Source organism: Sitophilus oryzae, unplaced genomic scaffold, assembly GCF_002938485.1.
Source record: "Sitophilus oryzae breed Bouriz unplaced genomic scaffold, Soryzae_2.0 scaffold_1197_pilon_pilon, whole genome shotgun sequence".
Classification (NCBI taxonomy): domain Eukaryota; kingdom Metazoa; phylum Arthropoda; class Insecta; order Coleoptera; family Curculionidae; genus Sitophilus; species Sitophilus oryzae.
The window spans coordinates 417,721-444,053 of NW_022145834.1; the positions used below are offsets into that span (position 1 = coordinate 417,721).

The 26,333-nt window shown below is 31.9% G+C and overlaps 2 protein-coding genes across 3 annotated transcripts in view; both read left to right on the forward strand.

Annotated features, from left to right (window-relative positions):
* LOC115891761 (MAGUK p55 subfamily member 5-like) overlaps positions 1–13,148 on the forward strand; it is a 65,023-nt gene extending 51,875 nt beyond the window's left edge. Inside the window, 6 exon segments of the mRNA XM_030912323.1 lie at positions 2,329–2,544; positions 4,018–4,192; positions 5,825–6,168; positions 8,787–8,978; positions 9,651–9,964; positions 11,722–13,148. Coding sequence (XP_030768183.1) covers positions 2,329–2,544; positions 4,018–4,192; positions 5,825–6,168; positions 8,787–8,978; positions 9,651–9,964; positions 11,722–11,904 — 1,424 coding nt within the window. The 3' untranslated portion in view covers positions 11,905–13,148.
* A 2,232-nt stretch (positions 13,149–15,380) lies between these two features.
* LOC115891762 (flap endonuclease GEN) lies at positions 15,381–24,409 on the forward strand. Of its 2 annotated transcripts, none has more exons than XM_030912324.1 (9): positions 15,381–16,011; positions 16,071–16,388; positions 16,447–16,620; positions 16,673–16,784; positions 18,282–18,435; positions 19,225–19,476; positions 20,342–20,553; positions 21,734–21,899; positions 23,529–24,409. In XM_030912324.1, exons 2-9 carry the CDS (start codon positions 16,231–16,233, stop codon positions 24,293–24,295), a joined length of 1,995 nt encoding a protein of 664 aa, XP_030768184.1. In that variant the 5' UTR covers positions 15,381–16,011; positions 16,071–16,230; the 3' UTR covers positions 24,296–24,409. The 2 variants fall into 2 exon arrangements, with proteins under 2 accessions (XP_030768184.1, XP_030768185.1); XM_030912325.1 differs by having other exon boundaries at positions 15,381–15,998.
* Positions 24,410–26,333: the final 1,924 nt, after the last annotated feature.

Sequence of the window (26,333 nt, forward strand, 5' to 3'; positions counted from 1 at the left end):
TTATATGCAATATACTTTAAGCAACAAGTATTATCATGTCGTTTAAGAAGATTTGAAAGGGAAAGTAGTTAAAAGTCTTAAAGAGTGACAAGCAAAAATGTAAAAATACTATTTTTGTTGCCTTCAAATAAATTGCCATAAACTAATATTACTTAGGTTTAATTAAGTGCAAAAAAGAAAAAACAGTTTTTTTACCTTCTTTTCGAACGTCCATTGCAGAAAAGGCAACAGCTTTTATCAAATTTAATAAAATAAGTAATTAATTGGCGTTATTTGAAAACTGTTTGTCATTTACACATGTCATTACATATACATTTCTTATAAAAAAAAGCGCTACACTAGGCTTACTTGATTTTGTTATTTATTATGTATCGTTTACAGGGGAATATAAGAAAAGTATTAGCAACAGTTTCATGCAAACATTTTGAAATTAATATTTCTAAGTAATAACCTCTCTGGGAACCACTGTGAGATGGGACCGTTTTTGAACATCTATCGCGGAATTCATTAACTCAGTGGGGGTGAAAAATACCCTCGCATAACCGCTAAGTATTTCTAATTTTTGTCTAGATTATACCGGCAATTTAAAAATCAGAACCTTTACTCTTCCACAAAGATAAAAATCCATATGCACTAAGTCCGGTGGCCTCGACGGCCAACGGCTGAGATCTTAGTTAGCTATTCAATTATTCTCGAAATTGGCTGCAAAAATTTGCTGATTAATAACTTCAGCGTTCTGAGGCGGTGCCTCGTCTTGCTGAAAAAATATGTTTTGGAGTTCCATTAGGGGCAGATCATCAATAAGGGGTCCAAAGCCTACTAGTTAAAAGTCGCGAACTTTTAAAAATTCTGTACTTCGAAGGGGACTCTAACAAAATATCAAGTGTGCTATAATTTTGAAAAGGTAATTTTAAGTTCTTTTATTTAAAATTTTCAGGTTGTCCCAAATAAAAAATCCATTTTTCTGTTGATAACTCCTAATTTATTAATAAAAAAAAATTATAAGTACTTAAACCATTAAATTCTACGTAAAAAAGTGTGCTTTGGAAATGTTTTCATAAAAATACAACATTTTCCATAGCAAAAATGCTACAGCGATTTGTTTAAAATGCACATTTTTGAAAAAAAAAACACCCTGTAACTCCGAAACGGTAACAGATATCGATGTGCGGTTTTCACCATCATGTTTTTGATAAAAATTGAGCTCCAGACACCGATATTAATTTTTGTCTATCTCCTATAGAAAAGGGTGTTTCCCTTTAAAAGCGTCCAATTTGACCCACCCTGTACATCTCTGGAAACCACTGATTTCGAGCTGAATCCTAATGAAGCTTTAATCTTTTTATTCAAAGCTCTATACCCGTCGAATATTGACTTTATACCCGGTACGTCTCAAAAGTGGCTCACCCCCTATAACTTTTTTATTTTTTCAGATAAAGAAACGAGATTTGGTATTTTAGTATATGACATAAATTAGGATTGATTGACGTATTCAATTTTAGTTTTTCTAATGTTTAATCAAGGAGCCTTGGAAAAATAAATTTGATAGTTTAATGTTTTTAGTGTCATGTCATGACCGGTTAAAAGATGCCCAAATCCTATTTTTAATCATATCTCATTTTTTTCAAATGGAACGAGGGTTCATTAGCACATTTGGAAAAAGCATTTTTTTCCGAATAATTTGATACCACACACTTGGTATTTGAGTCAACTTTTCGTTATGAACCGCATGTTATAATTTCAAATAAACCACAGGCGCAAATGTCAAAAGTTGACATATGATATGCCATTCTATTCAGAATGTCATTTTCTATCGAATAAAGTAAATAAATACCGAGGGTGCCATTTAAAAATCAAAAGTTGTAGTCATTTCCTGTGAAACAGGAAGTGACCGAAAACAATTATTGAATACAGTACGTCTGTCCGTCCTATAGCTATGGGGTATCCGTGAGAGGGGAAACGATATTCTCTCCATGTTTTTCGTAAAAAAATAGACGACGCGTCCCATCAATAAAAATTCGACAAATTTGCAAGTAGCCAATAAAATGAGTGGACGGAGCTGATGATTTGCTGTGACGTACTCGTCAAGTCGACGTATAAAATATATTGCTGTTTATTTAAATGTTTTTTGTCCGCTATTCCTTTCATAGACACAGATCCAGCAGACGTACAGTACGTCAGTCAATCCTAATTTATGTCAACATAACAAATTTCGTTTTTTTAACTAAAAAGTAAAAAGTTATAGGGGTGAGCCACTTGGAGACACACCCGGTATAATGATTGTACAGAACAAATAAAAGTATAATACCAGTACGTTGCTTGTTGCAGGATACGAATTCGAAGGCTTGATGGTAGCTCACGATGGCGTTGCTTCCACTTTACCACCGGATTCGACATCGCCCCCACCACAAACTCCCCTTGGTTTGCCAGCCATCAGAAGCAGTCGCTACGGGAGCGAAGATAACATAAAAATTATTAGGATAGAAAAAACGACTGAGCCTCTAGGCGCCACTGTGAGAAACGAAGGGGATGCTGTTATCATAGGTAAATGTTTGAGGCATATTTACAAGCAATTACATGCATATAAGGGCGTCAAAATAAATGAATTACAATATGAAGAGAGGTAATGATACAATTCCTTCCAGTCCTCCGTTCTCATTGCTTTTGTCAGGTTTGGTCAGTACCAATCGAGTGCCTATAGGCTTGGTGCATTTCGGTTGATTTTAAAAATTCCGACCGCAGCGCTCGATACGGCAGAAATCAGAAGTTTTCGGCCTGTATTTCAAGCAGTTCCGATGTTGATCGCATTGATATAATATTAAAATCGCGACTTTGTCATAATATTTAAGTATTTTAATTTTTAATAGTGCAGTTATTGAAACTATCACTCAGGTACGAGGTTTGTGTTATGTAACGTTGTTTCGGGTAGAAAAAAATACGTGAAAAAGAACACGAACTAGGCGTCGTTTTGCGTTGAGACAATTTAAACACACGCAAAGGAAAGTGTAATTACGTGATTGTTGGGTGCAATAACATTCAATAATTCAGCTTTCCCGGATATTCAAATCTCTCATAACAACGTTTTAGAGCTTCACTACTTCTCACGCCGATTTGATCAAAAGCAAAAATGGATTCAAACAGCTCGACGAAACCAGTGAGTAAAGAGTAAACAAAGTGCCCATTACATAATTAAAAAAATAAATAGGAATATGTTATGAGAGGATAAATTATAATTTGCAATATTAACGGTATACTTGTTTTAATCAACTAGTGCTTAATTTTTTATGAACATCTTCTGAAATTATAATTACGTACCTTTAAAAAAATCGTTATAACCGAAATAGCCTCAGTTATGTCTCCGCTAGCAAAATCGGTGCGTAAAACTGTGCTAGCTACCGTAGTTGAATGCATCTAAAAAGTTTTATTAGCTTGAATAATAAATTATAATACAAATTAGATCTTCTGAAGATATCAAAATATTTACTTTTTTTATTTTTAGAGTTTCCAGAAATTATACTTTCTAACACTTTTAGAATAATTATATAATAAATTTTTCGAATACTCGCTATTTAGACCCGTGTATTTGTATATGCCGGTTGCTGCGACCATCGGAGAATATCGTAAACAACCGCCATACCGGCGGAGAATGCACTAAGCCTATATCCCAGATTATAAAGATCATAAACTTATCGTCAACAGCATTGTTTTTCGGGGTTCCATTTTTCGGAGTCGCGCACTAGTTAGGTTACTAGTTTGCGCACATAGCACGCCCACTTATGGCCTCTAAAATTGTGCACAGAGCCTGACCGGCCCAGTTATTACGCATTTAAACGCGAGTTTATATTTGCGCACAGGAAATTTTACTCGTTTGCTCATCCTCATAAAAAACAATTTTCGTACTACGAATTAGTGACAAAATTTTTATCTGTATACATATAGTATACCTAATCAGTGCCTATATAAACTAAAATGACATGCTACATACACATAAACAAAATTATTTTTTTTTGTTTTAGGGTCGAGTAGTAAGAGGGGGAGCAGCAGAGAAAAGCGGTCTTCTTCATGAGGGCGATGAAATTTTGGAAGTAAATAGTATAGAAATGCGTGGCAAAAGCGTCAATGCAGTCTGTGATATTCTTAAAGATATGGAGGGATCCTTGACTATACTTATCATTCCGGCATCACAATCAAGGTAAAGTATAAATAAAGTCTCAAATTATGTTTGTCTACTAACTTTTCCTTTATGTGCCTTGTCCTCAAAAAAGAGAAAGAGATTGTGTTCTCCGTTTCTGTTATTTTTGACATATGACACAAACATATGTTTTTTTTAATCCAAACCATAGTTGGCCATGATTTTATAAAAAGCGTAATTTTTAAAGCTTTCCAGCAATATAAGCTATAATATGTGCTTTTGCTATAAATTACTGAGTTATAGCCAATTCTTATCTTTCTTGACTAAATTCACTTAGGGTGGCTGCAAAGACGTCCCGTAATCCTGCTGTTAAAACATAACAATTGGTTTTTATGTTTTAACAGCAAAATTACGGGACGTCGTTGCAGCCACCCTTAGTTGGTATGGTATTCTTATTCTGTTATAAATTAAAACTTATAAAAAGACAGAATATTTTATTAAACAATTCTTTACAATTTACATTACATAAACTAAAACTTAAAAAAAACTAATATCATTACATACACTTTAAGTTATGCAAATATTCAAAAAATCCGTCATTATTTTGAGTACATAAAATGCATCTCTTTAAAACTGAATTACAAGTTTTTCTCACAGAACGGCCGGTCGACTTTATTAAACTTCTCCTGTCCGCCTCTTCGAGTGCCTCTCTTAATTCATAAGTTCTTTTGTAAACCTTGTTGTTAACCATACCGCACTAAAAATCTAAAATGAATAGGTCAGGTGATTGAGGAGGTACATGCAATCCTATCTAGTCCTGGTCCTATCTTGGTGATCTATCTGGTCCATCCCTTACCATCCCTGAGTTTGTAAAATTATGATATAAATAAATTTTAACATTTCTTTCATTATGAGGGAGAGTGTCATAATGAAAGTCATATTGGAACCACTCTATTGATGCGCGAGTCTCTATATATAAATTTGACTTTCCTAACATGTCTTGAAAACCGTTTTCTAAAAAGCGTTCACTGGTCGTTCACAAAACGTATCCTCTAAAATGCATGGCCAAGAAAACTTGAACCAATAATCCTACACGCTTTTGTCCATTTGTTTTATTCATATTTACAATTTTTGTTTATTTTTATTTACAAAGTTTGGATGTAACAGGTTGACATCTCTGATAGTAACGATTGAACTTGTTTCCATGGCTAACTAAGTGAAATTGTTTAAAAATGATAAGAATTGGCTTTAACACAGTAATTTTCTGTAATCGCTGAAAAACTTAAAAATGGTGCTTTTTATGAAGTCATGGCCAACTATAGTTTCCATTTAAAAAAAAACATATGTTTGTATCATATGTCAAAAATGACAGGTTTAGAAAAAAAACGGAGAACCATAGCGGAGAACACAATATCATTAAGGATGTGATTATCTGAAAACTTTTTGTCTAAAATAGATTATAATGAAGTTAGGGAGCATTTTTAAAATAGCCGAAATCTCTAGTACACCATAAACTTTTTCAAAATTCCGAAAGGCTTATATGTTTGGTTTGGCAAATCCTCATAAAACTGCAATTCTTTCTCCATTTAACCGTCTCTCTAGCTCCAGTAGTTTCCGAGATACCCATAGAGAACATCGTAGTAAACTCACCCTGTATATTATTTTTCTGTATTGTGATATATTTTTTTCTAGAACATACATGTTGAGAGATTTGGTGCTTCATGTAAAGGCGTTGTTCGACTATGACCCTGAGGACGACATGTACATACCTTGTAGAGAATTGGGCATAAGTTTTAGAAAAGGCGACGTATTACACGTTATTAGTCAAGAAGATACCAACTGGTGGCAAGCATACAGAGAGGGTGAAGAAGATCAAACACTTGCTGGACTCATTCCATCACTCTCGTTCCAACATCAGAGGGAAAGCATGCGATTAGCAGCGGAAGAGCGAATGACAAAACCAAATAAGAAGTCCTCCACTCTATTATGTGGTACTACATCTAAAAAGAAGAAAAAGAAAGGAGCATATGACGAAGGTATATATTGGTATTATACTTTTATATTAATGGCAAGATACTGTTACGTTTTTGTTGGGTTCCGTGTGGATAATCAAAAGTATAATTAAACTAACGAAGTTTATTAACACAAAAAAAGGCAATGTAATCTTGTTTGATATATACAGGGTGTGTTAAAACTAAATGTAGTATTTTTCTCCACTATTTTAAACGAATGCACCCTGTATTTTTTATCATAATCCTACAGAGTTTTGTTTAATCTTTTCATTTTATTAAGCACTCCAAGAATAGATATTTAACGAGAAAATTGTATTTTTTGATAGCGATGGGAACTATCGAATGAATTAGACAATCGAATGGTTACTGAATGAATGATTTCAACTATCGAATGGTTTCATTCGAATAAAATCATTCATTCAGTTGTATACTAAAGCATATGTGACAACCTCGCCGTGCGACTAAATGGTTATCGTTAAGCCACGACTATCGAATGCTTTTGATAAATGAAATTTAGTATTCGTTTGATTTTTGTCTGCGTCAGTGCATTATTAGTTCTTCCAAATTTTTATAACTTGCCTTCTAAATACTGTGCTATTTTTCCGTTTATTAAAATATTTAAAATACTAAAGCAGTAGTGTTTTTTAATTGACGATGTGTACGTGTGCAGGTGGTCAAAATTTTTCCGAAAATTTGTGTGATTTTCCGATCTTTCAATTATTTAATTTTATACGGTATATGGTCTATTTTTTTAATGGAAAATTTTGAGAAGTAACAATTTTTAAGAGAGACGAGGTAAACTTACAATTAATTTTAAAAATACATATGTATTTGTATTTTAGATATTTTAGTAATATGAATTAGTTGAACTTAATAATCATATTTAAGAAATGTGGTAATGTGGTTATAAGTAAATGGTTATCGAACTCAAATTTTGGGATGAGAAAATTAAATTGATTGATTAAAGTTTTACACGTGCCAATTTAAAAAAAAAGTTAACGATATTTGTATTTTGTTTATGCTAATTCTCTTAATGTAGATTTTTGCGGAGAAATATTTCATTTATTTTTTAAAGTAAATGCCAGTAAAAGCATATATTATTTTTAAATACTAATACAAAGTAATAAAAAGTAATACACATATATAATTTTGATTTCTAATTTTTTATTTATATTTTTCTTCTATTACACTGCATGCTTAGGAAATTAATAAATGTTTATATTTCATGATTTTAAAATTTGTTGTTAATATAACGAATTAGTTCTGTAATTATTATTATTTAATAAACCAACGTTGCCAAAAAATTTAGAGACTATATTACTTTTAAATAGGATCTAATATAAATAATTTTGACTTCTAATTTGTTGTTTATATTTTGCTACTACTTAAAAAAATGTTTATATTAAATGATTTTAAACTTTGGTGTTAATAGGTATAACAAATTATTACTGTTATTATTATTTATTAAACCAGTTTTGCTTAAAAACATTAAAAATCATTGTCCTATATCCAAAATAAAAAGTATTATTGCAGTATAACAACAGAATATTAATAAAAAACATGCAAAATATATAGTTATACTATCCCTAACTAACTATAATACCAAAGAATAATATTCTTTGCTAATACCAACTAATACGAATATACGGCAACAGCGCCGTTCATAATGTATTTTCTGTGTAAATACTAGCACCTCAATAAAAAAAAATAATGTGTCCTTCTCTTTATCTGACTCAAAATCAAAGATGCCGGCTTTTTTCATACCATTGCCGGCCGACCGCTGTCGGGTTTCTAGGAAAGAAACCTACGTCGCCGGGCGACAACTAAAATCCAGTTTATATTTTATTATAATCGATCCTGACGAATAAATGAATTTTACAAATGAATGAATTTTACAAATGAATGAATTTTATAAATGAATGGTTTTTGCTGCCGAATTAATATATTTCAAGGCATATGACGCATCTATTCGATATTTTTTTTCGAATAGTTTTCGACGAATGTTTTCTTACTAGCTATCGAATTATTCGAATGAATTGCAACTATCGAATGTTTCGATAGTATTCATTCGATAGTCCCCACTACTATTTTTTGAGACAGATTTTTATATTCTGAGACATATTTTTTAGTAAATTTTATGCTCTACAAGAATCCGCGATGTAAATTTTTTTATCGTAAACCGTTTCAAAGTTATGGTACTTTTAACGGAAAAAGACTTTTTTACGCGTTATTTAAATGGAAAACTTTGAATGTCAAGCGACACCTTTTTAAATTGTGCTAAAAATCCTGCCTTCCGGGGATATTTTTCTCTCAGTTATTAGGTTCATTTTAACCTATAAATTCCATAGGTTAGTTTTTTTGGCTCACCCTAATGTCCACGGAATATTGGGACACCCTGTATATAACATACATATAACATTTCCTTTTTTGTATAATTCACATTGTCCCTACTATCAAAAAAAAAAGCCTGGGTCACCCTGTATATTGGCAATTTAGCCAGTTATAGATGTCCTCTTGATTGAAATTAATATTTTTTCTTTATCCACAACGAAGTTACAGGGGGTCAAAAAAGTAACAGCACTACTACTACATTTAAAAAATCGTTATAATGTATTTATTTTATTCAAATTAACTTGTTTAAGGTGGTTACCCGATGTACTCAAGCGACGATTATGATCCAGAGGAAATACTGACTTACGAGGAAGTTTCCCTATTTTATCCAAGGGCCGACAAGAAAAGGCCCATAGTTCTTATTGGGCCACCCGATATCGGTCGACACGAACTACGAAAGCGATTGATGGAAAATTCAGAAAGATTTGCTGCTGCCATACCCCGTAAGTACCAATAAGATTTTAGTATTAATAATATACAGTAGGGTGGGTAAAGAAATCGACTATTTTTTTCACTTTATAATAATCCACATATATAAAATGCTAATGTTTATCTGTGTCGTCTCTACTGAAGTAATGACTTGCTCTAGAAAGTTGCATTTTTTACTAAGAGATAGCTAATTGGCTCTTCTAAAACTGTCGTCGCCGGATTTTTTGTTTTTCATTTAATTAAAAAAAAATATTTTTTTTTCCTGATGTCGTGGCAGATGCGCCAGGCTTCAACTAGTAATAATAGCTCCCGTATATAGCGTTTAACGCCTTGGGAGTAGCAAGGTACAGCTTGCCATACTAGAGTTGTTCAATATACAAGGAAGGTAATGCGGCTAGCACTACGCTTCAACTGCCTATTATTACCTCAGGATTGTGAATCCCAAGTACTCATTTAAGGCGACCTAGGTGAAAAAAAGTCGATTTTTTAACCCACCCTAATATACTGGGTTCTGCAAAATTGCATCTGGCATATACAGGGTGTTTCAAAAAGATTCCGCTTTGTTTCGTAGCTACACGGAGGAGGGGGATAACATCTTCATTTTTTTTAGAATAATTTTTTGCAATAATAATGTATTTTTTGATATGTAAGTGCTTACCTTCTTAATTTATGTGTTATCGATTTAGATACGTCGAGGCCAAGAAAAGAAAACGAGGTAGATGGACAAGACTATCACTTTATAACCAGAGGTCAGTTTGAGGCTGATATCTTATCTCGAAAATTCGTAGAGCATGGAGAGTACGAAAAAGCGTACTATGGTACCTCCCTGGATGCCATTCGATCGGTTGTGAATTCAGGAAAAATATGTGTGCTTAACCTGCATCCTCAGAGTTTGAAGATACTGAGAACCTCAGACTTGAAACCTTACGTAGTGTTTGTGGCGCCACCGAATTTAGAGAACTTGAAAATTAAGAAAGACAGACTGGGGGAATCATATAAAGTAAGTATATATTTTTATTTATTTATTTTTTACTGAATTAATACAAGCGTATATCGTCTTGGTTAAGATATTCACAAAAATCATAAACAACAGAACATGCTAAGCGCTGCACAGCCACGAGAACAAGCAGGCTTTATACAGGGTGTTTCAATAAACATGTGCCATCTCTCGTGGGGAGATTCCTCACGTAAAAATAAGATTTATTTTTGTGTGTTAAAGTGTTATGTGTTAAAGTCTTAATTATTTTTCGATTTAGGTATTATAATTTTCTTCCAAGTACTTTTAGTGATTTGAATGAAATTTTGAGGGTAAAAGTTACGATAAGCGCTACATATTTTAATGCTACATATTAATAATGCGCCACTGACTTTTTTTTTGTGTAGGCCGTTTAATGCCAATTAAAAGTTATCTCTTGATATTTTATCGAATTCATCCACCTTGATGAGATAAACGCAATTTTATTAATCACAATTAATAAAATTAAAATAAAATTAATAAATTATATATTTTACCTAATTTATTATTAAATATTATTATCATTAGTTATTATTACTATTAGTCCAACCTACAACAGCAATTTCAAATATAAAAATAATGGTATTTAAGATAATAATTACAAAAACCTAATTTAAAATTTTTTTAACATCCTGTAACTCTAAAACTATGCATTTTCATACCCATGTTTATAGGAACGTTTTTTCATATTTTTTGATGAGGAATCAGTGATTACTTATTTAAAACTTTCGCATGTTAATGTTTTTAAATTTTTTTAAAGGTTGTTATTATTGGATCTAGGCAAATTAATAAAATTTTGTTTGTCTCATCAAGGAGGCCGAAATCGACAAAATATCAAGAGAGAACTTGTAATCGGCATTAAACTGCTAACACTAGTTTGCTAACAGGAGAAATAAAAATCAGTGGCGTCAATGCTTTTTTTAGAAAAATATTCCAGTGATAACCCATATGCACGTCCCTGGTGAATGAATATGTCGACACTTTTTTAGCTTTAAAATATGTCGCATTTATACTATCTTTTATCCCCAAAATTTCATTCGATACGCTAAAAGTACTTGGAAGAAAATTATAATAAATGGAAAAAATAATAAGATTTTAACACCCTGTAGCTACGAAATAAAGCAGAATCGGACCTATGTTAATATGAAAAATAATTTTTATGTGAGGAATCTCCCCACGAGAGATGGCACATGTTTTATGAAACACCCTGGATAGAAGCGGCTTCAGCACGATTGACCACATACATGATGAACAAAAGAATACCAACTTCCAGTAGCCAGAGCCTTTATAGACTTGAGCTCCCGAAGACCCCCCCGTGGATCCGCCAATGATTATTATTGTCACACAAAATAAATTTACAGATAACAGTTTAACAGTTTTCTTTGGTTTTATTGACATCCCCTGCTAGAATATTTTTCTGTCCCTACCACTGGAGGTATTTTTTATATTCCTTGGTAACTTGGCACTTTTAGATGCAAATAACGCTTGTCGCGCATCTTCAGCTTTTTTTAATATTTAAATTTTAATAAATAAATTGTATTATTTTTCGTAAAATATTATGGTATTATTTGAGGATGAGATTAACCATTTTAGAACAAGCAAAAATTTTTATGAAGAATGCATTTTTCGCAAAATGTCAATAATAAGAAAGTTTTTTTTGCTCTAGTAAAGACAATCCGGGGACATACTGTATACAGGGGGGAGACAAAAAAACTGTATTTATCGTAAATTTCTCTTTTCAGGAGGAAGATTTGGTTCAAATCATAGACAAAGCCCGGGAAATGGAGAATAAATATGGCCATTTCTTCGATCTTATTATTATTAATAACGATACAGAAAGAGCCTATCACGACTTATTATGTGAAATAAATAGTCTAGAAAGAGAACCCCAATGGGTTCCAGCCGTTTGGGTAAAATCCACGTAGGAGTTGTTCCACAATCAAATCAATTGTTGTTAACAAAATTTATTGTTAGAAATTCTACAATACTTTAGATATGATTAGTTGGAATTCATCTTAGTGTAACTCGAGACGAGATATGATGCAACTCTTGTTCGACCCAGTTCTAGTCGTGTGTGTATTAGTATGATATATTGTACCTACGATCGAAAAACAAACGGCGTCAAAGATAGCTGCGGAATGAAAATCGTTGATAATTTTGGCGAGGTCAAGCCTTACTACCAGTTAACCTTAAAAAGGTGTAATTTATTTTTATATTGAGTTAAAATTATTTTTAGATGGTGTATAGTTTAAAATTTGATAAAAAAAAATATTTTTTTGAATATAGAGTTGTGTGTCTGAAAACGTTCTATCCTTTTTTAATAGATAGAGTTAAGATAATTAGAGTTCATTTTTGAAAAGTTTTGTGTCTCAATTTTTAGTAAATTTGACCTCTCCGAATTTATTATCGATTGTCATTCCGCAGCTATGTTTGACGCCGTTTTTTTCGATCGTACGGTACTTTCGGGACAATTACAACATGTTGGTGCTAGTCTTTCAAACTTAAAATTACCTTACCTTTACATAATGTGCACTGTTGATCTTGTCTAGGAAACATTAATAATAATAATATTTAAAAAATAGTTTTTAAACAAGTGTAATTTTCAAAGTTAAAATCTCCTAGAGTCTGAAATAAATTTTTATGAGTCACCTTGTATACTGTCGATATTCATAAGTTATCATTTGTTATATATAATTGTATAATAAGTGCCAAAAATTCAAATTCGCCCTGTATTTCAGAAACCAAGGGGGTTAGGACAAATTTAATAAATAAATCTAATAAATAAAATATCTATAAAATAATAAACGAGAAACCCCATAAAACACACAGAAATGGGACACCCTGTACATAGTGTTAGGAAGTAAAAAAGTTGGACATTGTATAGATAGTGATGTGTAAATGTGACGTATTATTTCTTTAAACTGGCGTATATAGTTTTGTTATATACAGGGTTATTCACCTCATTCGGCACGGAGTACTGCTTCATTTTTCTAGAGGTTTTTAAGTTTTCAAAATTAAATATTGTACTGAAGTTTTTCTATTTACTAAATTTTGTGTTGCACTAATATAAATTACAATACCGTATACAGAGCGTCTAAAAATGTATTTTAAATAACTACTAGATTTAAACTGCAATAACTTGTTTAATTTAAATGGAACACACTGTACATTTTACGAGAATATGCAAAATTTAATTGTCTATCAAATTGTATTATACCATTTTTACCTATCTCTTCAAGTTTTCATCGAAAATGCGTTTTCTTATAATTTAGACCTCATTTATCTTTTTATGGGTATACTCGTATAATAATTATATACCCATGGAATATTGACATTTTAGATATTTTTTTAAAACAACAAATTGGCACCCTGTATAAGGCACTATAATTTTTACTATTGCAACATAAAATTTAGTAAATAGAAAAACGTCAGTACAATAATTGGTTTAAAAAAAAAACCTAAATACGTCTAGAGAAGTAAAGCATTAAAATTGTTACTGCATTTTCACAAAATCGTAAATATTTCAAAGACGGTAAGGTTAAGTGTGGTAAACCTTAATCAAATCTACCTTTATTAATAACGTAGAAACCGAAAATGTAATAGTATACAGGGTATTCCATTTAAAAAATACTACCTTGATATTTTTTATTTATTTGGGACACTCTGTACCTACTGAAAATACTTTTAAATTATAAAGTAAGTAAAAATTTAATCACTTGGCTACACAGTACTCAGTGTCGAATACGGTTAATAACCCTGTATAATTAGATTATGTGTAAAAATACTTTTTATATAGTTGTTTAATAATTTTGCCAAAAAAAGGAGTCATCGCAACTTTTGATGCCGAATTTTTCAAAAATATTGCTTTATTTAACACTCTCAAGTCATTTTTTTTATTTTACCTAGTATACTTGTATATAAGATATATCAAATATGTATATAAGACAGACCCTATATAGAGTTCGATATTTCGTGTATAAATTGTTTTATTATATAAATAGGTATATATAAGTGTCTTTATTCAGGTTTTTCTTAATTTAAAAGGTCTTTATTATATTATAACGCGTTAAAAAGCATTGATTTAGATCTAATGAAATAAATATTTCACATTAACCTAACTGGCTTTTTTTTATAGTAACTTTTTATGTTGTATGTAGGTATTAAAGCTAAAATTATTTTTTACGTCTATACAGGGTGTTCGAAAAATGCACGGCCTACACTCACCAGTACGAAAAAGGGTACCTAAAATGTTGATGTATGTTAAAGTTTTATATATTGTGTTCTAGTAGTCCGATTTTAATGATCTTTTAAGCAATTTGTAGCTAAATTATTTGACTCTAAATCAAAAATGAAAGTTTCCATCTACCAGTTATATGAGGGATCACAAAATGTTGTTATTAATATCTAGGTGCATTTTTTCTAAGTGTATGATAATGTGCACCGACCTTTTAAACTTGACTTTGCCTTACTTCTTTGATAATTTGATCAATTACCTTGAACCACTTGTGCATGTGATTTTAAATGCCATGTTAAACTCTTATTTAAAAAAATTAAGTTGGCCTATATGTATCTCACAAATTATCAACTAATTTAAACATCTAAAAATACTATCAAGCAGCTTTGATAAAGTGGCTATCAGAATGTGCAATTAGTTTTTGTATTTTCTAAATAGTAACGAAAAGAAAAATAAAATAGATTTTCAAAAAAAAATCCGTTTTTCCAAATAACTCACCAATCCTTGAAATTTTGTAACATTTTTGATGGCATCGCAACTGTTTCTTTTTATTGGCACGTATCCTGCGGCACTCCTGGCGGTTTAATCCATTTTAGATTTACAACATATTTACAAAAATATATTTAGAATAGTTTCAGGATTTCGCTATATTTTGGCAACCTCGGAAAAGCTTTAGTTCAAAATTTTCTCACTTTTTCCACAATGGCGCCACCTGCATTCTTCTTCTTTTCGTATTTCGGGTCTTATAAGAACCGTAACCATAGAATAAAAATAACGTTCTTCTTCTTTTTTATATTTGCGGCTCGAAAACATAAGCAACCACAGATTCGTATATATCTCTTCTTTTTTATACGAATCGGCGTTTTCAGAAAGCGAGAATATTCAAATCTTTGGTTCAAATTGGTTCAAATTATAGTCTATGGTTAATTATTAGACAAAAACAACATAAAAAATAAACAAGTACAGCAATAGTTTCTCTCCGTTTCCATGGTTTCCGTGTTTTGAGGTTAATAAAAAACAGGGCCCAGTCACTCTTATGGAGCATTAAATTACAAATTGACGGTTCGGCCCACTATAGATGGTGCTAATTTACGTCGTGTATATATGGTTGCAGAACAGGTCTTTGTGTATGTATGGTTGCTTCAAACGTTACGAATGGCTCGGTCTTTAAATTCATTTTATGAATTTTGCGATTGATTTCCCTCTTCCGTCCACACAGTACTTCAAATACTCCTTTATTTATGCTTCAAACTATATTTAAGCTGCCTTTATTTTGTTTTTAATACAAAATGTATTTCTCGTGCTTTTTATTGTATTCCGACTCCAACTTTTTCATATTATATTATTCAAAGGTAGCCATATTTCTTAGTGCTTCTTGAATTATACAACTGTGATGAACTGCAACGAGATGAATTTTCAAAGTATAAGCAGCCTCTAGGATAAATTTTACATATCCGTTGTAGCAGGCTGAATTCATAATTTATTACCATAAAGATATAATTCTCGTCAAGATATCTGGTGGTGTAGGGGATAAGGCTCTCGTCTAGCAACACGAAGGTAGCCGGTTCGAGTCGTGCCGCCGACACGACTTTTTTATTTAATAAATAATTATTTTGACCTTGAAGCCCTGAGCCGCACTCGGCCCGCTATAGATGGCAGCAAAAATTTTGTTCGCTTTTTTATTACATTGACTGATCGTTCTGTAGTTATTCTGTGATAAAAAATAACAAAACAGCTTTCAAAACAGTTTCAAAAAAGTTTTCTATGGATAGATCGTATTTTCAGGTATTTTCAAAGGGTATTTTCGACAGAATATAGCTGAAGCTTTCGATTAAGTAAATCCCTATTTATTTTTAGTCTCAGTGGTCTCAGTCATGTCTCAGTCTCAATATATACAATTAGTTATAGTTAATCTATAGTGGTAAACATTTAACATAAAAACAGATAAAAAAAGGCGATGAAAATTGTAGATTAGTGTTATTTAGTGATTAGGCAGCCTACCATTTAGAATTATACGATGGGAATCAAAAATTTATGGACTGTCTTAGCTCCATATTGTGATAGGAAGCCCCTTTACGAATTACAAGGGAAGACAGTAGCCGTAGATCTATCCTGTTGGATATGTGAAGCACAAAATATTACAGAATACCAAGTACAACCAAGGATGTATCTAAGGTACCTAGATAAGCATCTATCTTATTAATTCTGATTGATTGAATCAATTACATTTTAGAAATCTATATTTTCGAGCTTGCTATCTCCTGTTAATTGATGTAAATCCGGTGTTTGTACTGGAAGGGAAGGCCCCAGAACTAAAATACGGCACCATATCTGCTAGAAATAATATTCAATTTAAAGGGGCTAAGCCTAAAACCAATGGTGTAAAAACTGGGAAAGGAAGAACAAGGTAAAAATTAACATAACACCTCTTGTTATAAGTGTGAAGGAAATTATTTTAGGTTCAATTTCGTTTTACAACAATGTGAAGAGATGTTGCGATGTATGGGTGTAAAATGTGTAAAAGGAAAGGGAGAAGCAGAGAGTTTATGTGCTGTTTTGAACGAAGATGGTGTAAGTTTATTATTGTTAAGTTAGTACAGTCAGATGGGAAGGTCTGAAGCCTATGAGTTGAACTTATACTTGAGCTATTATTAATTCATGTATCTGAACATTTAATGAAAGAAGCAAAAAAAACGCAACGGAAAAATTTTTCGTCAAGTTTAAAGTGTTATATTTTTTAATTTTAGGCCCTTTCTTCTTGATTTTTTTAGCAAACTGTATATAAATATATCAACTTTAATATAATTTATTATAACCTTAAGTATTTGACTTATTATACAGGGTTAATTGAAGAGTTGTTTTTTTACCCTATCTTTAAAACACCCTGTGCAACAATTTCGTGAACAAATTTTTCTAAAACATTATTTTTCGGTCAGAACCTTTGGTCAGAACCATGTTTCCTGAATATTTTGTTTTTTGACTTATGTCAGTACATGCTTTGGCTAATTTTTAAGAGCAAAATGAACTTGCCATCAGCAATTTGCAATTTTTTCCAAGCCTGTATTGATACTTTTTAATATTTTTTAAATTTTAACATAGAGTTCTAATGCAATGTCCATATGACATTATGACAATAGTCACCAAAGTCACCTCGTGGTATTAAAAAATGACATCATATTATTATGGTAATGGTAGTTGGAAAAATTGCAAATTGTTGGTGGCAAGTCTGTGGCAAGTTCATTCACTCTTAAAAATTAATCAAGGTATGTGTTGACATGAGTCAAAAAACAAAATACTCAGGAGACATGGTTCTGATCGAAAAATAATGTTTTAGGAAAAGTTACTCGCGGAATTATTGCACAGGGTGTTTAAAGTTAGGGTAAAAAACAACCCTTCAATCAACCCTGTATAATCAGCCAAATACTAAAGTTTATTAAAAACTGAGTATATGAATTAAAGTTGATAGATTTATATACAGTTTTCAAAAAAATTCATGAAAATAGGGTTAACAATAAAAAAAATAACACTTTAGGATGTTATTTAAAAATCAAAAGTTGTAGTCATTTCCGGTGAAACAGGAAGTGACCAAAAACAATTGAATACATCAATCAATTCTAATTTTTGTCATATACTAACATACCAAATTTGGTTTTTTTATCTGAAAAAATAAAAAAGTTATAGGGGGTGAAAAATAATCAAATTTTAATAATCTAAAATACCGTATGATTGAAAAAAACGGCGCCCAATACGGCTGGGGAACTGACTATCAATGATAATTTTGGCAAGGTCAACCTCTAGACGTCATTTACTTTGCCTGTACTCTTTTTTTTTCTTCTTTAAATTTATTTTTATATTAAGTATTTTTTTTTAATTGTGTAGTTTAAAATTTGAGAAAAAGTATTTTTTTGGAAATAGATTTCTATAACTAGTGTTAATTTTTGACTAGTTTTACGTCAATTTTTAGTAAACGATGTCTAGGGAGTTACCTCGTCAAAATTATCATCGTTTGTCATTCCCCAGCCGTCTTCGACGCCGTTTTTTTTCGATCATACATAAGTTTACTTTTAGCTGGTTGACGGTTGTATAAGTCAAGATTCAGATTGTTTTGCCTACGGTGCTCAAGTAGTGTACAGAAATTTTTCTATATCTTCACAAGGATCATATTCGGCCAGTGGAGGATCAGTAGATATTTATGATTTACAAAAAGTCTGCCAGAATATAAGTAAGAATATTTTAATCTACTTCAGTGGCGGGTTCTTGGATAGGGCAGTCTAAAAAGCCGAAAATTTGCATAAATAAATTCTTATTATTTATTTTATCTTTTATAGATGTAAAAAATATATGCTGCGTCAAGTTGCAAAACCCGTTTTATCCCAAAAAAGTTGATGTTGTTTCAAGATAATATGCCGAACTGTTTTAGCAAGTTTTTGAAGCATTATTTTAGAAAAAAAAATGTGTCCATTGAGTGGAATGATTGTTTTGTATCTCGTTTATCTATAGAAATACAAATTAATAATTAATTTTTAAAGAGAAAAAACACAAAAATAATTCGGATAAGGTTGGGTTTGTTGCAGTATGATGCATGGATTTGCTATAGCAAGATATTTGCATCGTAGCTTGATTTATTAGATATGCTGTTTTATTAAAATTAGGTAAGGATTTGAAATGGATAAGACGTTAGTAGTAATATACTTATGTAAAATGCCTATGGAAAAATGCGGGATTTGCAATAATAATGATAATTAAAAGCAAATATAAAAGGATAAGATGGATTTTGCTGCAGTAACGTAATTGTAGTGAATTTTATATAGGAATAGGGGACTTTTGCTGAAGTTTGGGACTATGTTTATGTAGATTTCAGGGTCCACTATTAATATATGTTATTAAGGCCATTTAAAAAAAAAATGATAAGGTGGGTTTTGCAACTTGACGCCTCAAATGTATTGCCGATCCTCACGAGCCGCTACTGATTTTCTTTGCTCAGGATGATTCTAATTCTTCTTTTTTTAAGATTTCGGAAGAAATAAAATCATAGTGATGGCCCTGTTGTTGGGATGTGATTATGCAGATGGAGTTCACGGTGTTGGGAAGGATTCTGTAATGAAATTATTTGAAAATATACCCGATAAAGATATTTTGAACAGAATAAAATCATGGCGAGACAACCGGGATTTATATAACCAATATGAAAGCCAAGTAAACGATAAAAGCCTGTGTACTACCTGCGGGCATACTGGAAAGAAATATTATCACACAAAAAACGGTATGTACAGGGTGGTCGAAATATAATGTGCATAACCAAATTTTATTTCTTACTGCATTTAGTATATTTTGTCCCAATCTTTGAATAAAAATATTAAGGAAGAAGCATATCAAAAAACTTAGATCGACCGCGACGGTGACCTAAAATGGCCGACGTAAATTCCCGTTTATCAGTTCCGTTCTAATTTTATCTAAAACGTGTAAAAATATGATATTGGGTAGACTCAATAATTTGTTGTTTTATTTTACGTTGTCAATAAATGTTGGTAGATATTAAAAATGTTATAAAAATATACAATTCTAATAAAAGTAGATACGTTATAATAATTATTTATTAACACAAACATCCGATATGCTACTGAAGCAGGTAAGCCAAATTGACGTATCTAAATTCCTTGACATTGAATCTTTGATAAGTAGTAAACAAAAGCAAAAATGCAAGAAAAAAAAATAATAATTAATTTTAAGCGAATTTTATGATCCGGTTTGATGATTACCGGTTTACTACACGTATGTATATTATATAGTAATATACCAGTGAAATTTTTTTTTCTTCCATTATTTTCCTCGATTTTTCACCAAGATCACCGGCACGCTTCAGAGGCACCGGCATTTTACAGTCAATTTTCTATAAATCGCAATAGTGTCACTGTTAATTTAAGTTCTGCCACAATTCCCTTCTAGATTTACTACCTCTAAACAACTACCAGTTATAGAATTAATAATAAATAACATAAAATAAGCTCAGTAAGTCAAATAAATCGTCAAACAGAACTGTCAAGGTTCCCCATCCTAGGGCCCTACCTCCGTCTACCATGACATGTATGAATACATGGATATCATTATACATACTCCAAAAATTCTAGGTTGTTCCTTATGCCGTACCACAAAGGGTTGTAATTCACTTGATTCTAATAGTGAGCGTTTGATGCTCAAATATGAATTGAACGTTAGAAGTAAAGCCTTGGAGGATCCGAATTTTCCAAATGAAGAATTAATTAATGAATTTTTAACAAGAAAGGATGATGTAACTGAGTTAAATACAAAGTGGAATCGCCCAGATGTAGCAAAATTTGTGGTATGTATTATGCACAAAGGTACGTCCATAGTGCACCGGCTTCACGCCTTCCGTTGGCCGGCTTATTTCGGTAAAAACGGGTAAAACCAGTTTAAGCCGGTTGAAGCTGGTTGACTCGTACACAATGGCCACGCGGATACTGTTGTTTCTATATGTTTTACCGCTAGTCTGCCGCGATAAAGCGAGAAGCTGCAACCGGTACACTATGGACGCACCCTAACACACTAAAGTTAGTAATTATATTTTTAAATGTCTATTCTTTGTATCGTATTGCGTAAATTTTAATTTTTCTATAGGACATTTTCTTTTAATTTATACTTATAATGATTAGAACTATTTAAATTTTTAATTTAAATACATTATACCGGGTGCGTCTCGAAACTGGCTCACTTCTATAATTTTTTTATTTTTTCAGATAAAAAAACGAGATTTGGTGTGTTAGTATATCATATAAATTAGGATTGATTGACGTATTCACTTGGTTTTGGTCACTTCCTGTTTCACCGGAAATTACTAAAACGTTTGATTTTTAAATGGCACCCTTGGTATATTTCTACTTTATTCAATAGAAAATGACACTCTGAGTAGAATGACATCATTTGCCAACTTTTGACATTTTCGCTTAAAAAAATCGTATTTTAAATTTCAATATAGAGTCTCATGACTGTTAAAAACAGTAATTTTTAATCAAGGAGCCTTGAAAAAATTGATTTGATCTTCTAATGTCTTTCGTGTCCTGGCCTGTTAAAAGAAGCCCAGATAGTATTTTTAAAAATATCTTAATTTTTTCAAACGGAACAAAGGTGGATCATTAGCATATTTGGAAAAAGCTTTTTTTAAGAATAATTTGGTACCACACACTTGGTATTTCGAGTCAAATTGTTGTTAGGAACCGCGTGTTACAATTTCAAATTAACCATGTACGAACATGTCAAAAGTTTACATGTCATTCTTCAGTGCCAGTTAAAAATCAAAAGTTGTAGTTATTTCCGGTGAAACAGGAAGCGATCAAAAACAATTGAATACGTCAATTAATCCTAATTTGCCACATTCTATGTGACAATGTCACATACTAAGATACCAAATGTCGTTTTTTTTATCTGAAAAAATAAAAAAGTTATTTTGAGCCAGTTTTGAGACGCACCCGGTATAATAAATAAAAATTGGTATTTTTTTGTAGAAATTTGCTAGTAAATTTTTACAATGGGAGGAACACTATGCCTTTGATAAAATATTCCCCATGCTAACTAGATGGCAGTGTAAAAATCCGGAATATGTCAAAAGTCTGTCAGATTTCAAAGGAATTGTTACACCTGACAAGATAAAGAAAATAAGAAATCCAAGAGGTAATGTGGCCTTCATTTTTATCTTTCAACAACTATAACTAAACCAAAGTTCTTGATGTTGAAAAGATATAAATAGGTAAACGGAAAACATATCTAATAAGTGAGCTGATCATGGCGTCTTTTTCACGATTAATTATTCCCGGTTGAAGCACTCATTGTAAGCCATGAATTTTTCGAAAAATTCTTTATAATACTTCTGTTGAGTATCTATCACAGATCACAGCATTTTTGATCGTGCTATTTTTTTAGTAAAAAGTTTATTTAAATACATCGGTGTCCAAAAATTACCAGAAAATTTTCTCCTAAAATTATAGAATAGGTAAAATACACGAAATTTGGTGATTTTTCACAAGATCTGGAATTTTTTGTGAGGTTGAAAATTTTGCTCGAATTTTTTTTCTGCCAACACTGGCAGTGTTGCCAGCTTATTTTTCATTGGGTAGATTATCACGAGATAGCGGGGTTAAATTGTTTTACAAAGGGGTAGATCTACCCCGAATGGGGTAGCTGTGGCAACACTGCCGCTATCACTTTTTCTCTCGCGCGTCACGGCCGTCTCGCGGCCCTCATTCAAAACCGAGTGTCACCAATACCACGGTGTCACGCCCTTGCATTTTTACTCCCAAAGCGCGTACAGAAGTTTTATTTCAAAAATTATACTAAGTACAGAATTTTGGAGCTGCACAAGAAAAAATTATGCCATCAGCTGAAAATTACTACCATCACAGGAAGTCAAATATCTGGCAATAACCCTGGACAGTAAACTTCTGTGGAACAAGGTAACGATCTGTGTCATACGCGGCTAAGAAAATCACTATAATAAACTTGATATTGTACCAACCTTGTGTGCTAGGAAGTAAATTTTCCAGCTCATTTGCCAGCTCAGAATTAGAATTTAGAGTTAGTAACCCGCATTTTTATTGGATGACACTGTCATATTTATTTCAAACCAATAATCAACGAGAATTTTCATATAATTTAATAAAATTACTGTAAAGCACTATAAATAATGATTTTTTAGTAATTGAACTGTAATTTCTATATTATTAATCCGGTAAATGATGGAGATAAACAATTGTGATTGATTAAAATTTTATTTTAAGATGAAACTTTTGTTAACAACATTCTGAGAATTCGAATAATGAATTGAATAATGACAAGACAAGTGACATCTGTCTAAAACAGACAGCGATTTAGGGTGGTTATGTAAAATTTAAAGTGACAATTTTGATTATGTAAAAGAAATAATACATATTCTATGAGTTTGCCTGATGATTAACATTAATTTGAAAATAAATCCCCAACATGAATTATGATCAAAACATTTAAACAGAAACAGACCACACAAAACAAATTAGTAGCAGTTAGTAGTACTCAGAGATATAGATGTAGTATTTTAGTTTAATGGCCACAGCTGTCAGACTATCCGGCCGAGTGATAGGATTATCGTCTTTTAATAAAAATTAATAAAACATAAAATTATAAAGCTAGAAGCATTTTTTGAAGTTTATAAAAAGCGTTCATAAAAAAATGTATATTCTTCAAATCCTTCAATTTAATAGCTGTTAGTAAGAAGTTTCACTTCAAATATGCGCACATAGTGCACACACATTTTTTTTTGGATTTCAGGTATACCAAGTTATGAAATCATTTGGGTTGATACGACAGATAGCTTTAAAAATCTTATACCCGAAGAACAAAAAACAGAATGTGATCTAGAAAAATTATTTGTTACTATAGAACCGCAAGTTTTAGTAAACGTCGCATATCCTGATTTAGTTGAGGCCTTTAACCTCTCGAAAATTAAACCACCGAAAAAGCCAAGCAAAAGAAAAAAACGCCAAATTGACGAATTAGCTGAAAATCTCGCAAATACCAGCATTACAGAAGTTACAACAACAAAAGTAAAACCAAAGCCTCGAAAAACGCAGAAAACTTTAAAAAATTTGTTGAACAAAAAAGAAATTATTAAAAAATCAGTTGCGAAGGATGATGTGGCTTTGAGTTCTTCAACACCCTGTAAAATTATTAATAAAAATACGTCATTTAATTTCGATGTATCACGATTTGGAGATGAAAGTGATCTTGATGTATCGGGTATAATAGAAGAAATAGTATCTAAAAAAACTGTGGCGAATGAGCTGCGAAATATTGCTGATGAATATATAAGGAGTTGTAATAAACAAGAAGACAATTCTGATGAAAAACTTGATAATTTCAATGAATTTGATGTTGAATGTGATACAAAGGACAACCAGATTCATTGTTCGAGTTTTTTTATAACTGAGCAAGAAAATGAAGATTTATTTGAGAAAACTTTTAATGAAAAATATTGTATATCTTTGTCGGATTCTAGTAGTGAAACTGAGGAATATGAATTGAATGAATGCATATAGATTAAAAAAAATCACAGTGATATTATACTAAGGATGTTAGGGTCAAAAAATGCACTGAGAGAAAACATTATTTGTGCATTTAATTTATACACAGTGATAAATAATTTTCTTTATATATATTTTTATATTTTTTTAAAATAAATATTGTTTCTAGTACATTCGTTGTTTTTTTTTATTAGAAACCATCCGAGATAGATAGAGTAAGATACCTGATAAAAGTATAGCTCAGTAAATTAAGGTTGAAATCACGGCCTAACTTGTCGACCGGGACTTTTCAGGCGGATCGCGTGTACCTTATGGGTAGTAGTTTCTAGTTACCCTGCTCGGCGCACTTCTAAACTTCCAATAAAGGTTATGCTTTAGCACAATTTAAGTTATTTACTTACAAAATTATTAAAAATTAATCGATTTTAATCATAACCGTCTTGCGTACATCTATATATTTTGAAAATTGTAGCATTTTTTAAACGGTTTTCAATTTTGTTGGAAGTATACCTGAACGTTTCTTTCTTCATGCGGAAATATTCGTAAAATTTTTGAGGGTGAGCTGTGAGTTGTAGATATAACCCTTGTATATAACGTATGATATTGTAAATAGTGATGGGATAACTCGAGCGAAAATTCGCTCGAGTACTCGATTATTGAAATAACCGACATCCAGGGTTCGGAAGTAGTTAATTAGGACGTAATTTACCTGATTAACTACGTGTAGCTTTTCTTCAAATATTTATTATAATATCGTTTATTAACTACATGAAAACTACGTTAATAAACTATGTATTGATATTATGAATAATTTTGCTTTGTATGAGGGGTCTAAATAATATGATGTATGAATATTATATTTCAAGCCATATTTCTTCTGTTTTCTTAAATACATTGTGTTTTCTAAAGCTTCAACTTATTACAACCTCACCTCAAACCTTTGATATTTGAAAGTTACATACATAGGTTACATAAACTACACCCTCTACATAAACTATATTAACTACATGTAATGTAGTTTATGTAGGTTTTAAAAGTAACATGTAGTTTTCCGAACCCTGCCGACATCGCTCCATTATGAACGAGCGATGCAAGTGACGAGTACCAAGCGACGAACGCAAGCGATCCTAGAATGAAATAAATTGAAATCCGATTTTAATGTGACATACTCGATAAAAAGCCGAGCGAATTTTCTACATACATTGCAGGTAGCAAATTTATACGACGCCGTATATATATTTATCCGTTGCGTATCCGAGGGACAAAATTTTACGACCTACATCGACAATGCTTTGAAATAAACTAAATCAAGCAAATCGCTCGCCGCTTGCTACTTGCCATTCATCACTGCGCACGCAATTTACTGCTTGGCCCTTGGCGTTAACGAGTACTTAAACAAGCGATGGGTGAAAATCCGTATTTTTAAATACGAGTGATATTTCGCTCGAGCGATCACTCAGTTATTGCAATCGCTTGAAACTGGAGTACTTGATTATTGAAATTAATTGGTTTTACCCATCACTAATTGTAAAGGTGTGTGTGGCGACATCTGGCGGAGAAGTAATTAACCGCAACGTGTATTGCTGGTTAACGACATTGTTTGAGACGCCATCTCTTAGCCAAGTAGAAAAACGAGTTCTAACCAGGCAGCAGAATTTACTGGTAGATGGCAGAATAGTATCGAAAATTACAGATAATGTTCGAACGTTCCAAAAGCAGCCGCTAGGATATATAAACAGCCCGCGCTCGGCAGTTGAGCCAGTTTGAAGTTTGAAAATACTATTGGTTTAAATTGCGAATCGTGACAATTTGGCGAAGGCTTATTTTAATAGTTAATTGTGTTATAAAGTAAAAGTATTTTATCGTGAGTTTAAATTAGTGGACCCACGGAATCCGTAACAATATTTACCAAATTCAAAATGAACGCGAGTAGTACTTTTTTGTATCAGTTTAATACGAATCGGGATAGCGATTCGGGATAGCTCCACGATACCAAATGATATTCCCGCTTCCTGCAAGCGGTTGTTAATAACCACTACCTGCTTCAACGCCG